The sequence below is a fragment of the Meles meles genome, chromosome 9, assembly GCF_922984935.1.
Source record: "Meles meles chromosome 9, mMelMel3.1 paternal haplotype, whole genome shotgun sequence".
Classification (NCBI taxonomy): Eukaryota; Metazoa; Chordata; class Mammalia; order Carnivora; family Mustelidae; genus Meles; species Meles meles.
Genome location: NC_060074.1, coordinates 41,413,115 through 41,426,896, shown reverse-complemented (window position 1 = coordinate 41,426,896; position 13,782 = coordinate 41,413,115). Strand labels below are relative to the sequence as shown.

At 52.2% G+C, this 13,782-nt stretch overlaps 1 protein-coding gene across 15 annotated transcripts in view; it reads right to left on the bottom strand.

The window, feature by feature from the left end:
* SAG (S-antigen visual arrestin) overlaps nucleotides 1–13,782 on the bottom strand; it is a 38,707-nt gene that overhangs the window by 6,151 nt on the left and 18,774 nt on the right. For 8 of the 15 annotated variants that reach the window (XM_046019918.1, XM_046019916.1, XM_046019919.1 and 5 more), the window contains 8 exons: nucleotides 12,030–12,223; nucleotides 10,374–10,433; nucleotides 8,890–8,966; nucleotides 7,890–8,025; nucleotides 7,275–7,359; nucleotides 5,241–5,313; nucleotides 3,187–3,324; nucleotides 72–149 (listed from right to left, as the gene is read on the bottom strand). In XM_046019918.1, coding sequence (XP_045875874.1) covers nucleotides 72–149; nucleotides 3,187–3,324; nucleotides 5,241–5,313; nucleotides 7,275–7,359; nucleotides 7,890–8,025; nucleotides 8,890–8,966; nucleotides 10,374–10,433; nucleotides 12,030–12,223 — 841 coding nt within the window. Of the gene's footprint in view, nucleotides 1–71; nucleotides 150–3,186; nucleotides 3,325–5,240; nucleotides 5,314–7,274; nucleotides 7,360–7,889; nucleotides 8,026–8,889; nucleotides 8,967–10,373; nucleotides 10,434–10,597; nucleotides 10,776–12,029; nucleotides 12,224–13,782 lie in introns of those variants that run through there. The other 7 variants (XM_046019922.1, XM_046019926.1, XM_046019927.1 and 4 more) reach the window with 2 other exon arrangements.

Sequence of the window (13,782 nt, the reverse complement as noted above, 5' to 3'; positions counted from 1 at the left end):
TTCAGGAAAGGAAGAGTTCAGAAGGGGAGAGACCAAGACAGAGCCCACAGCATTGGTTCTTGGACACTCACCCTGACACCGTGAGCTTCACTTTGATATGGTAAGACACCAGGATGCCCAGGACAGTCCGGTCTATGCCCTCCTTTATTCTGCTCAAACAGAAAGGAAAAGTGGAAAATTGCAAAGGAACAGCAGAAAGCAGAGACTGGATGAAAAAAACCCTCACCTCCAGACATGCCTGTTATAATGGGTGCATCTTCTTAAGGAACCGGTGAATTCAACCAAGCTGTCAGTCCTAGAACTTTCCATAGTCAGGGAAGGGGATTCCTTTCCTGCATTGGAGTTCAGGATTCCTCTCCCCCAACCCCGGAAGTTCAGAGGGCAGAATGTGCTTCCTGGTTCTTCCTGCTCTGTCTCCGTTGATGTTCGCCCACCTGCTTATCAGCCAGAAATGCATCCCCAGCCCCCGCCAACTTGTCTTCCTGGGCTCCTCCCTCTGTCCCACCTGCCGTCCCTGGCCAACAACTGAGTCCTCCATAGGCTTTTTGGGCCTCCATTATCTCAATAACTTATCTCCCATAGGCCTGGCCTCTTCCCTGACCTCTCAGCCACTCTGCAGCCAGAGAGCCCCCCGGGGTCAAGCATGGCCTGGCAGGCAGTCTGTGAGCTGGCCTTTACCTGCCTTTGCCACCTCATACCCTGCCATGGTCCAGTGTCTCCCGTGCACCAGCCTCACCACACACAAGCCTGCCCTGGAATGCCGCTGTCCTCTGTTCTCTAAGACCTCAAGTTGATGTTGACCCTCCTTTGTGAAACCTTCCTGGCCACCTGCCATCACCACAGGTCTCTCTGTCCTTCGTGCTCCGGCCCCAGCACCCAGCATCATGTCTAAGTGCATGAACATAGTGCATGAGGCCATTGCCTGTGTCCCCAAAGAAAGTGCCATCTAACTTTCCCCATAGAAACTCCATTCCAGGTTCTACTAACAGGTGCTGAGCTCCCACTGTCTGACAGGCACCGTGCTGGGTGTTCTAACACATTATTATCTCATACGCCATCCATTGCAGGAGCATTAAGTAGTTCAGGATGCCCAGTCACAGGAGTTAAGGTCTGAAAAACATCATGACACGCTTGCTAGAACAATGTGAATGACAACAGACAAACACGGCCAAGAGAGCTGAAGGCTTCAGGCAGAAGGCAGGGCACGATTGTGCTGAGAGGCCTGAGAAGGGTCTGAGAGCACAGGACAGGCTCTGGGCCCAAAGACCCCAGCCTGGGATCCCTCTCATGGGAGGCACCTTGGACATTGCTCCCAGGGCCACGATGCCCTCCAAAGACTCCATCGGCTCCTTAGTGCCTGGAGCTCCTTGGGGAAGGCAAATGCCTTTATCTGGAATCATGGGATGTGGTCAGTTGAGAGAGGTGGACATCAATGGGGACAAAAAGAGGATGCAAGCCTGAGACACCGCCCCCCCCCCCCCCCCATTGCTAGGCCTGACTGTCTGACTTGACAGACAGTCTGAATGGAGGCAAAGAGCTGGGGGGAGAGAATGTGCTTCATCTCATGCCTGAGAATATGCTGTAAGCCTCCCCTCTACCATCTTCCTTGAATGGAAGAGTCTCTCCATACCCCTCACTTGCGCTCTCTCTCAATCTCTCTCTCTCTCTTTCTCTCTCACACATACACACACACACACACAAACACACACACACACACACACACACACACACACGGGTTCTGCTGTGGTTGTCACTTTCCAGGCCCCTGAAAGGCAGCCCTGAAGCTGGGGCCAAAGGAAGGACTCAGGGTTAAAAGTGGCCTTTGCTCTGTCATTAACCGACCAGGTGACCTTAGTCAAGCCTTTCCTTCTGGCTGAACTTCAATTTCCTCATTCATAAAATGACTATAAATTCACCTTCCTCACAAAGTATGCAGGACTTGGACATGGTTGTGCAACAGTCCACAAACCATACAGCATTTCTACAAACGTGGCATTCCACTGTTGGGGTCTTGATGGCCACCCCTGGATAAACTGATCTAGTGTCAGTGTGCCTGCCGGTCACCCTCCCAGACCTTCACCAAAGTGCCTTAGAATCGAACATCCCAACTTGGTAAATTATTCTCAGAAAATCCATTGACTCCACTTCCTGCCAAATGTTTGCTGACCCCACTCTTGTCTTGGAGAACAGCTGCTCCTGAGCTACGGGGTCATGGAGGTCAAGCAGGGAGCCTCTTCCAGAAGGCATCCCCTTGCAGGTGGCCTAGTGGGGCCACAGAGGGAGCCCCAGTGCATCACATGGGGGATGGCAGGGAGTGGGCCTTGAGCCCTCCCCCAAACACTCAGGGTCCCAGGAATGGAAGCCTTGAAGACTGCCTGGAAGTGGCAGTGGATAGTTGACCTTGAAGCCTCCCTCCTGTTCATGCTAGATCTGCTGGTTCTTTGAGTTGGGGTCAGCAGAGCAGTGTTTAGCTTCATTGAAATTTAATTGACATCTGCAGCTGTCAGGACCTCCCGTTCTTTACCTTTCGTGGTGGAAATGAATAAATGACCTTTCCATCATGCATGAGGCCACCTGTATTACTCAGTTTATTATTTTTTTTAATTATAGTTTTCTAAGAAGGTTCTCTATGCCCAATGAAGGGCTCGAACCCATGACCCCAACATCAAGAGTCACGCAAGCTACTGACTGGGCCAGCCGAGTGCCCCTGCATCACTCAGTTTCTGTGTATAGGGTACTACACCAGCTAATGCTATTTTTAGAAGGTAATGGCTGACATTTCTGGAGCACTCACTGTGTACTCAGCCCCCCATTTTACATGGATTGTCTCCCGTAATCCTTGTAAACTTCCCCATGAGAAAAGGCAGCACCCCACTGTACAGACAGGAAAACTGAGGTTCTTAGACAGCTCGAGTCATTTGTCCAAGGTAGCCCAGACTGTGAGCAGTGGAGCTGGGGTTTGGCATGAGGCCGCCTCCAGAGATCACTTCCTAACCACCAGGTCACACCACGGGAGGGAGTGTGGGCCCGCCTGGGCCACGGGGTCTTCACTCTGCGCCTGGAGTGACAGCCATCAGATCAGGCTCCATGTGAGCCCGTGAGCCCAGAGGATGAGACAAGAAGGGGGCAGACCAGCACCACCTGGCCCTGAGTCTTAGGGGCTCGTCTCGAGCTATGAGGACTCACATGGTGCTGGAGGCAAGGTTTGTATCCTCATGCTTGATCTTCCCATCCAGGGCGATGCCCCGTCTTTCCCGGTTGTTGGCCAGCAAGGGCACCAGTGTCAGTGTCGTGGTCAGAGTGCTGTTTGGTAGCACTTTTTCTCTGTAGGAAGAAATGCAGAGTTGGTATTTGGCTAACAGTTCTTAGGGCTATAAAGCCACCATCAGTCCCATGAGACACTATCGGCCATAGAGCATTTTCCAGGATCCAAGTTCCCTGTGACTCACAGGGAAGATAGTTTAGGTTATCGGTGCCCTTGCCTTACGAGAAATACTAGTGACATCTCAAAACGAGCTGGCGACAAGCCCCTCATTCTCCTCTGAGTCACTGAGTTTCTAGAGTATTCTGTTGGGTTAAATGAGACTGACTAACACAAGGGTCGGAGATCACAGCAGTTTCCTCCTGCCACCGCGCAGTGGGCTACAGGCTGTCCGGCCAGTGCCAGCAAGAAGCCACAGCTGGAAATGGCCTGTCACCGAGAGCTGTTGCTTGTCAGGAGGATCGGGCTGTTTGAGGAGGGTGCAGTGGGGCCCTCCGTGAACCATGTAGACCGGACTGGTTTTGTTCAAAGCACATGGTGCTCTGTCTCTCTCCTGGTTCTTCCCTGTCACTGGGTCACTGGTCAGGTGGTGTGTGTCTCAGACTTAGACAGACACAGGGAACCTGTGCCAAACTGTGGGTCTGCTCTGCAAGTCAGGAATGGAGCTGGGGACACAGCAGCGAGGTTTTGCCAGGTCTGGAGCATCCCTGACTCCTGGAGGCTGCAGAGGTTGGCCCTGCCGGTCACCGGCAGGCTCACACCACACCTGCACCCAGAGCTGTCCACACGGCCGCAAGGCCTGGCCAGCCAGCTAGATGCCTGTGTCCACACTCCTGGTGCAGCCTCCCTCCTCATACCCACCCAGGAGAAGGCAGGGAGTGGCCCTAAAAACACTGCCCAGAAGTCAGCCCCAGGGTCCTGGGAGCCCCGGGGTTCAGGGACAATGCCTTGGGCTCTGCAGCCTCCAGACTGGCTTCTGGTCTGAGACCTGCAAGCACAATCTAGCTCAGCTTTCAGGCTCCCTGCCTCCCATTCTTGGTCACCAGTGTCCTGGGAATCCTTTGGTCCAAAATGCACTGAATTGCTGAAAAGAAGTCCAGATAATGGCATATGCCCCATGATGAAAGGAGAAAGTGGTCCCTGGCTGAGTTCTCCCCTCAGATAGCCCCCGCCAGCAGCACCAAGGGAGCAGCCGAGGAGCTCCAGCTCTTTCCTGCCTCCCTCCCTTCTGGACCTATATTTAAACTCGGGTCCAGATCTGCTTTGAGTAATAGTTTATTCTAAAATTGTCTTTTAAAGTTTACGTCATGTTCTCTGGCTGAATCAGGTTGTCTTTGCTCACAGGCCCCCTGCTTGTAGCTCTGGTGGTATTTTTTGCATACACAAAAACATCAGACACATCAGTGACATAAACAGGGAAAGACCTGCCCGAGTGAACCTCTCGGGGAGGCGTCGCCCCCAGTAACCTATGTATGAATGAAGAGCAGGGAGCAGGACTGGGAAGGTCTCCCTCTATTCCTCGGCTTTCGATTTTAATGAAGGGAGAGAAATGGTTCATGACGCTGGGCTCAGAAGTGACATATCACCGGAACCCGGCTGTCACTGGTACCACATTTTCAAATCAAAAGACGGAGAACCCTTGCCTGGGCTGACAGACGATTGGATTGTCTGCTCCGGGACCAGAAATCGCATCAGATTCCTCTGGACTTATTCCAAGGAGCAAGAGAAAGTTCCAGCTGTTCCCACTGTGACATTTCAATCTTTATTTCTCTCCTTTCCATTATTTCTTGTGAGGGAGATCTCTGGGAACTCTTGCGAATGAGAACAGAATTGACTTGCTAACTTTCTTCGCAGCTCTTAAAGTGAGAAAAGGGGAAGGAAGGGAAGCATCCTACTTCCCTTTCAAGGGTGAGCGAAAGGGGAACTTGACAAGGAAGCCTGAGCTGCCCAGGAAATAGAAACCCAAGAAGCTACTCACTGTGTTTCCTCCTGAGCCACCGGCTTGGTGTAATAATCGCTCGAGTAGAGAACCACATTGGCCACTTGCTCCACTGCAAAGGGAGGACAGGGGTGGGTGATTCAATGTGGGGTCCTCCACGCACGTGCACGGCGCCTGCCGGGGACACGGTAGGTCTTCCCGCTCAATTGTTGGAGTGTACTTCTCAGACAGGGCTTTAAAGCTGGGGTTTCTGAGTTCTGTCCCCAGGCCACTCCTGTTTGCCAATAATCTGCTCTGTGGCAGCTCAGCCCCATGAGCCAGCCTCCCTAAAATGGCACCTTCTAGAAGACTCCTCCCCGCTGAACCCACACCCCTTCCAACACTCTTATTTAATGAGAACCTTCTTCCAGTTTTCCAAGCTTGAAACCATCTACCGGCAACATAGACCTGACTTGTGTATGTGGGGGGAAAAGTGGGCTCTGGAGCCAGACTCCTTGGGCTCAAACCCCAGCTTAGCCGCCAGTCGTGGGGTGTCACTTAACTCCTCTATGCCTCACTTTCCCCATCAGCAAGATGGGGGTGATGCTTGCATCTAACTTACATTGCTGTTGTGATGATCAAAAAAAATAAGTTTTTAATCTCTATTCAAATCAAGTCTGAGGAGTAGAAGAAGCAATTTGTGTGACACACTCAACACAATGCCCAGCCTACAGAAAGCTACTAACATTTTGCTTCAGAAATTTCAACAGCTTCTCTCAAAAAATGAATGGCTTTGATGTGAGAACTCATAAAGTTTTGAGAAATAATTTAAAACCAAAGTATCCAATGATACTTTCTCAACCCTGCTACTTCTGGAATACTATAGTAGACGCTACATACAACACACTAAATAATACCAGGTCCTACGAAAATGGAATGCAGATAAACTCGACCAACATAAGACAAAGCCATATGCATTCATATGAGCATGAAGAAAACGCTACAGTAATTCTTTAGTACGCATGCACCAAAACTCCTGAATCTTATCTATGATGAACATACACAAGGAAAGAGGAAACTGGTGTGTGACCCAGTTGACCAACCATCTTGATCTGCCTGGAGGTAGCCCATTCTAACACTGGAAATCCTGGTCAAGGGGTTCATGGCTGGCTTAGGCAGAAGAGCGTGCAATTCTTGATCTCAGGGTCATGAGTTCAAGCCCCACATCGGGGTAGAGATTATGTAAAGAAATAAAACTTTAAAAAAAAGAAAAGAAAAAGAAAATCCTATCAAGCCAGGACTGTTGGTCACCCTACACACACTATGAGTCTGGCTTTGCCTTAGTCACTGAGTGTTGTTTGAGTTAGTGGTGAACTGAGAGGTCACCCTCCCTGGTCATTCTGTCGTGTCTTTTCTATGTAGCCCCTAGAAGGCCATAATATCCAACCATCCCCTGTACTTTGATGCCCTCTGAGCTGAAGAAAGGGGTAGGACAGTAGGCAGGTTGTGCCTCAGGTGTATTATCAGGCAAGGCTTGGTCCTCATGATGTAGTAGGGCTTCACCACTTACAAAAGCACTTCCAGGCTCCAGTCCCTGGAGCCTCACACAATGCAGGAAGGTAGACCAGGAACAGTGCCGTGGATGTTAACTGGAATTCAGAGAGGACGCACATGGCGTGAGTCCACAAATTAGGCCCACTGTTCTCAGTCCAGTGCTTTCCCCACTGTACTGTGCTGCCTCTGTCCACAAAACTTAATTCTGATCCCAGAAAGAAAACTCCTCCCATGGCTTCCCCCCGGGATCTGGCGAGGGGCTCCTCCAGGGGGGCACGGCATGGAGTGAACGAGGATTGCCTGTCAGGGATGTTGTTTCAGGACAAAAGACAGCTCTAAGTGGGACACAAGGTGGCATGGGGTGACCCCTGAGGGTCTTTCCTCCTGTACGTTCCTGCTGTCCATTACAACAGAGATAAACAGGCAGTTTCAAAGACCCAGGAGGGGGGCCTTATCTGCCCACAGGAGAGACCCTGGGGAAATAGGACCAGATGAAGAGATTCTAGAAGACTCTGCCTTCCCATTTTGAGAAGTTCCTACCTAATGCTTTAATCTTCTTCACTGTCTTCTCTGTGTTATTGGTCACAGTAATCGTCACTGAAATGGGCTCCCCATGGAAATAGATCTGAAACAGTTAGCAGTTAAATCAGAAAAGAGGAACAGAGCATCATGGTATCGTGAATCTCATGGTTTTCTAGGTTTATCTCCATCCTTTAACCAGAATCAAAGTAGCTGAATTCCCACACTTTCAAGGAAGATAAAGGGATAGCAACAGGGTTCCTTTAGAACACAGAACACGGTCTGCCTTGTCTGGGGCTCACTGAGGAGAACGGCAGTGACCAGGGTGGAGTGGAGCAAGGGTGCTCCGGCCTGGAACGCCCAGTCCTGAGGGTCATGGCAGCGATGGCCGTGGGGGGGTCCCGTGTGGGGTCACAAGGCCACTTGGGGCAGAATGAATGCTAAGAAGGGGAGCTGGTGGGGAGCTCAGGGACAGGGCTCTCCTCAGCAGTGACTTCCTCAAGATCCAGGACCAGGTGGGCGCACCCTTGCACACGTGTTCACAAACGGGGCTTTAACCATGCCTAGACACAAGACAGCTTGCTAACACACCCGAGGCCTGTTCCCAGGCGGGGCCCAGGGCTGGCGGCGGCTCACCTCTTTGTTGAGGGAGACAGCCAGGTGCAAGGGCTTGTCTGACATGAAGAACTGCCAGGAGGACTCAGCTTGGGGCTGGGGACCCATCTTTGCTGGCGCGTGCTGTACTTTCCGGATCAGTAAATGCACGGAGCTCCTGTGGATGACAAACGCAGACAGTTCTGAGCTTCCACCAGATCTCCTCAGAGGGCATCCAGGCCTCTGTCCCCGGCCTCACGCTGTGAAGCTTCAGGAATGCTCCCACGGGATGACGGCGTGGGCTTGAGGTCACTATCACCCTCAGTCTCCAGGGCACAGCCAGGGGGGTGGGGGGGTGCTCTGTACACCTCACATGCCTGACATGCTTCCACGCTCCCCACAAACGTGACTTGTTACTACAATTGCTATTTATTAGAACAAGGCTCCACAGCGCGTGTGTTGAGTGTGAGGAAGAGTGTTGAGGGCACAAGAGAAAACCTCCTTCAGGTTCAGGAGGGAAGGTGAACGCTGGGGTCCACAAGGGCGGGGGCCAGGGGGGGTCACTGCCTGACAGGCAGAGAGCCTCTGTCTGGAGTGACGAAATGTTCTGGGTGGGGACAGTTTGGGGTGCAGACAGTGCACAGGGTTGTAAGTATGGTCCCACGACACAGGGGAAGTACTTAAGGCCTCCAAAGCACACACTCAGAAATGGTTCCAACGGTAAACTTCATGTGGTGTATATTCATCACAGTGGAAGAATGACCGAGAAGAAGAAAACTGAAGAGAGAGGGAATCCAGGGGCTGCTAGAGGCTTCTGTGAACCTTGAGGTTGCCAACCCCTCTGCCATTGTCCTTTTTTTTCCCAGATGACGAGCCGCTGACCCTGCCCCATGTGTAGACACCCTGACTGCTTGGGCCGGGCAGGCCCCATCTCCCTGGCCACGCAGCTCTGTCAGGGGAGCTGAAGTGAGGGGCTGCTTCCTACCCCAGCTCCTTACCCCCACCCTGGGCGCTGCCCCTTGACCCACAGCTACACTCTTACTTCTTGGGCACTTTGTCCTCTTCATCCTCCGCACTGTTTCTGGCGAATGCTTTGACCTCAAAGTCGACCCCACAGCACTGCAGAGGGCAAGAGAAGAGACAAGGCTTCAGTCCATGCCTCCCTTCCCGGCAGCTGGGATGGGGTCACACATCCCCCCGGAAAGTTATAATGGCACTCCGTCTTTTTGTCTTATCCATGTCCTTTTGAGGGCTACCCCATGATGGCTAGATTTGCCACGTGCGGAAAGAACAAAAAGAAAGAACGACGTCAGGACAGGGAGCGCATTGTGGCCCCGAGCTCCCAAGGAGATCATGTATGGTGTCCAGCCCTCCCCGCCCATTTAGTTGTCCCTTTTTGTGTGACCCCACATGCATAGCACTGAGGTCACACCGTAGACACAGGTGCCCACGGGGCTGGCAGGGGATCCAACCCTGGAGGGCCGGTTGGCCACACCCAGGTGTGGCCCGGCTGGAATGGGGGCCAGGTGCTGGCGGCGCTTCCAACTTCTGCAAAGAAGCTGGAAATGGAATTGGGGGCAAAGTCTTCTGATTTTTAAACTGACTCAATAGCAATATGTTGTGTGGGCAGAACAAATGCCTCTGCCCCGTGGGGCTCCTCCCCAGCCGGCTCATCTCTGCACGTCACCACGCGCACGGCGGGCACGGGGGCGGCACCACGCTCACCAGCCGCCCCGAGGGAAGAAGTACAGTCGGCTGAAGGACATGAAGTCGGTTGTGTAGACGGTGGCATATGAGCCACAGCCTCAGTGGTTCTACAGCCGTGGGATCGTAAAAAAATACACCAGCCGGAGGGGTGCCTGGGTGACGCCTCCTGGCGCACACTCAGCCCCTTTGCTTCTCTCCCCCCATGGGAGCTTGTGCTTGGCCCACCCAACCCCTCTCTGAGCAGTGGCCAGGGTGCCCTTGGGAAGCCCAAGTCAGCACCTACTGTTCGGAGTCCACCAGTGGCTCCCTGCTCACTGAGAAATGGCCCCAATGTCCACACCTCCCCACGCCTCTGACCTACTCTCTCCATTTCGCCCTGCTCCTCCGCCCCGCACACCAGGCAACATGCCTCTCTCTCTCTGGAAGGCTCTCCCCTGGGATTGCATGCCTTCTCCTTTACCCTCCTGGGGAGGTCTTCTTTACACATCCTGAACAACTAACTACCGCCCCAGATCCCCCTTTGCCTCTCACTAGCCTCTTGTTCTCCAGAGTGCCTACTGTCCTTGGATGGGCCCCGTAGACACCTGTTATTTCATTTTTGCCGGATTCTCCCCAGGAACCTGTGGGGCCCACGAGGGGTGGGACTGATTAGTGTTCGGTCCACAGGCTCCGTCCTGGCTAAAGGCTGCTAAAGATAAGATTCATTGCAATGTCTCTCTGCTTTTGTGCATGTTTGAAATTGTCCAGAACAAAAGGCGATTTTTTAAAAAAGTAATTTGAAGGAATGGATGAGTCCACGGCCTTTCTTTCAGAACTAACCTTCCCTGCATCTTGCGGAGCGGGCTGCAGCATCACCGAACAGGGTAAGTAATCAGGAAACTGTGGGAAGAAACAAACCAGTTCGTTCAGAGGTGGTCACTCCACGTGTAATATGCACTCGATGTACAAAACTGGGAAAAGGAAGGAGGAGCAAACAAAACAACAACAACAACAAAAACTCACAAAAAGCTATGTTCACCCATATTGCCAAGATCCGGAATGACATCATGAACGTGAACTTCCGAGTGTCCCGGGGGATCCCTCACACACGAATATGCATGTACACGTGTGTGTGTTACAAAGGTGAGACCCAGTGAGGCACGCGTCCTGTTGTCTCCTTTGCTCCCATCCCCGCCCTCACCCTCCTCAGAGTGCATTATGGCCGCTTCGCTGTGCCGTGAGTTGCGCCACTCTTCTGAGCTTTGGTAACACCACATTGAATTTGGCCAGCCCCCTTGGTCAGCTGATGCTTCAGTCACTGGAACTTTGCTTTTCTGCCACGATAAACAAGGGTGCCATAAACCTTCTTCATCCACCTCGGCACAGTTTTGTCCAATTAAGGTCATAGGCTATGCTTCTAGGAAGGGAACCATAGGTCAAAATCACATTTCTAAGGTTTTTGAGATGCGTTGGCATGTTAACTCTCCAAGGTGATGTCCGTTCAAACTCCCAGTACCAGATTGCGAGAACACGCAGGACCACACAACTGTTTCTTCAAGTGATTTAAAAAAAAAAAAAAAGGTTGTAGAGTATGCACAACGTGAGACTTGGGTTTTCAGCGCACCGTTTAGTGGTATGACGTCCATCCACGCTGTCCTGCAATATTCCCAGCACCCACTCCCAGGAGGTTTTCACCTTCCCGCACTGAAGCTCCAACCCCGGTCAATGCTAACCCCACACACTACTCTACGCTCCGTGTCTATGAATCTCACTGCTCCAGGTTTTCCATGTAATTGGCATCAGACACTTGTGTGTCCTTGTGTGTCTGGCTTCTGTCACTCAGTCTAATGTCGTCGGGGTTCATTCGTATTGCCGCATGTGTCAGAATTTCCATCCCTTTGAAGACTGAGCCGTAGAACTTTGGAGAAATGTATAAACTTAAGACACAAGAACATGCTAGTGAAAGAGGTAGTGGCAGCTTTCCCGAGACTGAGTTCAAGCCCAAGCCTTTCACAGGTACTGCGGGTCGCCAGGACCCCCCCCCCCCCGCGAGAGATGGGGCTATTTATCTAGGGACCCAAGGCCCAGCAGTCAAGGCGAAGGACGACTCCTGACTTGAGTACGCTCTCCTGTCGGTCCGGCAGGGAGCTCTTTCGTGTTTCGAGCTCCTCCGGGCCAACCAAGGGCCACTTCTTTCTTTTTATAGCCAAGCAAGTGAAGGAATAACCACCCATATAATTAGGTGGTCGGATGAAGGGAAATATTTAAACTGTAGGTTGAAGTGGTGCCTTCAGAGGCTGAGAGGCTATTTTCAAGGGCTTAAAAAAAGACAATCACAGCCCGTGCAATCTAGAATTTCCTCCAAGGAGGCAATTTGAAGGCCCACAAATGTGAAGTCATTGCTCCATCCCCTCTCCTTCCCTCCTGATCACGCTACAAGGTGCTGTGGGCAAAGGAACCAGGGCAGGGACTTGGAGGGGGAGAGGAGTCACCCACCTTGAGCAGGAAGGGGTATGTATTGCCCCCCAGCTTCTTCATCAGGCTCTCCTGCAGTTTTGTGGGGGCAGGGGCAGCCTCCACGGGCGGGAACACCTGGGCCTGAGAGAAGTACAGGTCCCTGCGGAAGCTCAGGCCGATCACGTCGATGTCCTCCTGGCCGTAGCGGAAGGCGCAGGTCAGAGACACATACACTGGAAGGGAGATGAGAGGAAGGTGGGCTTGTCCCATTGGCATGGTGCCCCCCGCCTGGCCAGGTGAGCACAGGGCAACCCTGGACACTGTCTGCCCCTCCCGCCCACCTGGAGCCTCTGGAGGGGAGGGGTTTTGAGAACCACACCACCCAGCCACCCAGATGCCTGCACACTTCTGGAGATCCAGCACCTTCGCTGAGGCTTGTGCTGGTTACTCTAAAGGCGTATGTGAGTCAGAGGACGGGGAGGCACTTTCCATGAACCACATATCTTGCCTACAGACTCCCCTGTGTCCTCCATCCTACCACCCCCTTCTCTCTACCCACCAGCCTGGGGACCTCAGGAGGCTTTAACAGAGAGTGAAGGTGGTAAACAGAGGGAAAGAGTGCTAGGGAGCAAGACAGACCCGCGCCAGAGAGGGGTCGGCCAGAGCTTCGGGACAGGGGCTCGTGGACCAAGAGGAGAGAAGCCACCAGATCCCAGATACATTTTTTTCACCTTGCTCAGAAACTTATCAAGCATTCTCTAAGTCAACACCTCTGAAAGTTCAGTTTGATTAAACAGACATAATCCATGCCTGCAGCAGACCGCAAGGATTACGGGAAACTACAGTTTTGGGGTGTGGACTATTTACAACAGTCTGTAATGGGGTAAATCAAAGTGCACAACGTGCATTGTTCTTGAACAGAAAGCATATCAGAAGTCCTTGGAAGTCCTCGCTTGTGGATTTTGTCTGTGTCTTCACCAAAAGCTCAGAAGAGCCACTGATCACTTGCCTGTCCCTCAACCAATGTTTGTGAGAGGAAGGTACCCAGAGATGACCTGGCTTTATGCCTCCCTCACTGTACCCTGCTTTCCCTCAGAGCAGCTGCCCTTCTCTGACCAAGGGTGTGGGCTTTCAGGGGTCAGACCAGGCTCCTCCAGGTGCCCAAGAGAAGCAGGACGCCCAGGAGGAAGTCGGAGACAGTAGAAAAGGTGACTTTCAGCCCCATTTCTGCCATGCCCCTTCAGAGCTACCACATCCATGGGTGGACATCCACAGACACATCCAGGGGTGGGAATAATTCCTGGTGGTTGCCAGTAGCAACCACTCAAAAGGCATAGTTAGAATGGAACTGAGTCAGTGACATTATCATAAGGATAACTCAGGTCTGCCCTAATTTAGTTTCTACAACTATTATTAGTACCAAACTCCTTGCCCCACACATCACAGCTGGCAGAGATCTGCAAGGATGCTATGATACTTTGCCTCAGAACCACCAGAGTAACCATTTAAAAAAAAGAAAAGAAACGTCTAGCAGGCTCAATTTCCCCCTTTGGGGATAAACCCACCAATGAACCCTCCTGAGTTTTGCTGCTGGCCAGGGCACACGCACAGCTGGTGGAGGCCGCGGACCTGCCTTCCACGCTCTGGCCACAATTTACTTACCCCGCTGCCCAGGACAAGTGTCTCCCTTGGGTCTTAACTTTCATCTGAGAAATGGGGACAATGAGCTCCAATGTGAACAGGACAGTGTTCTGAAGATTTTAATGAGGGAGTGTGGATAACAGCGCCTGGC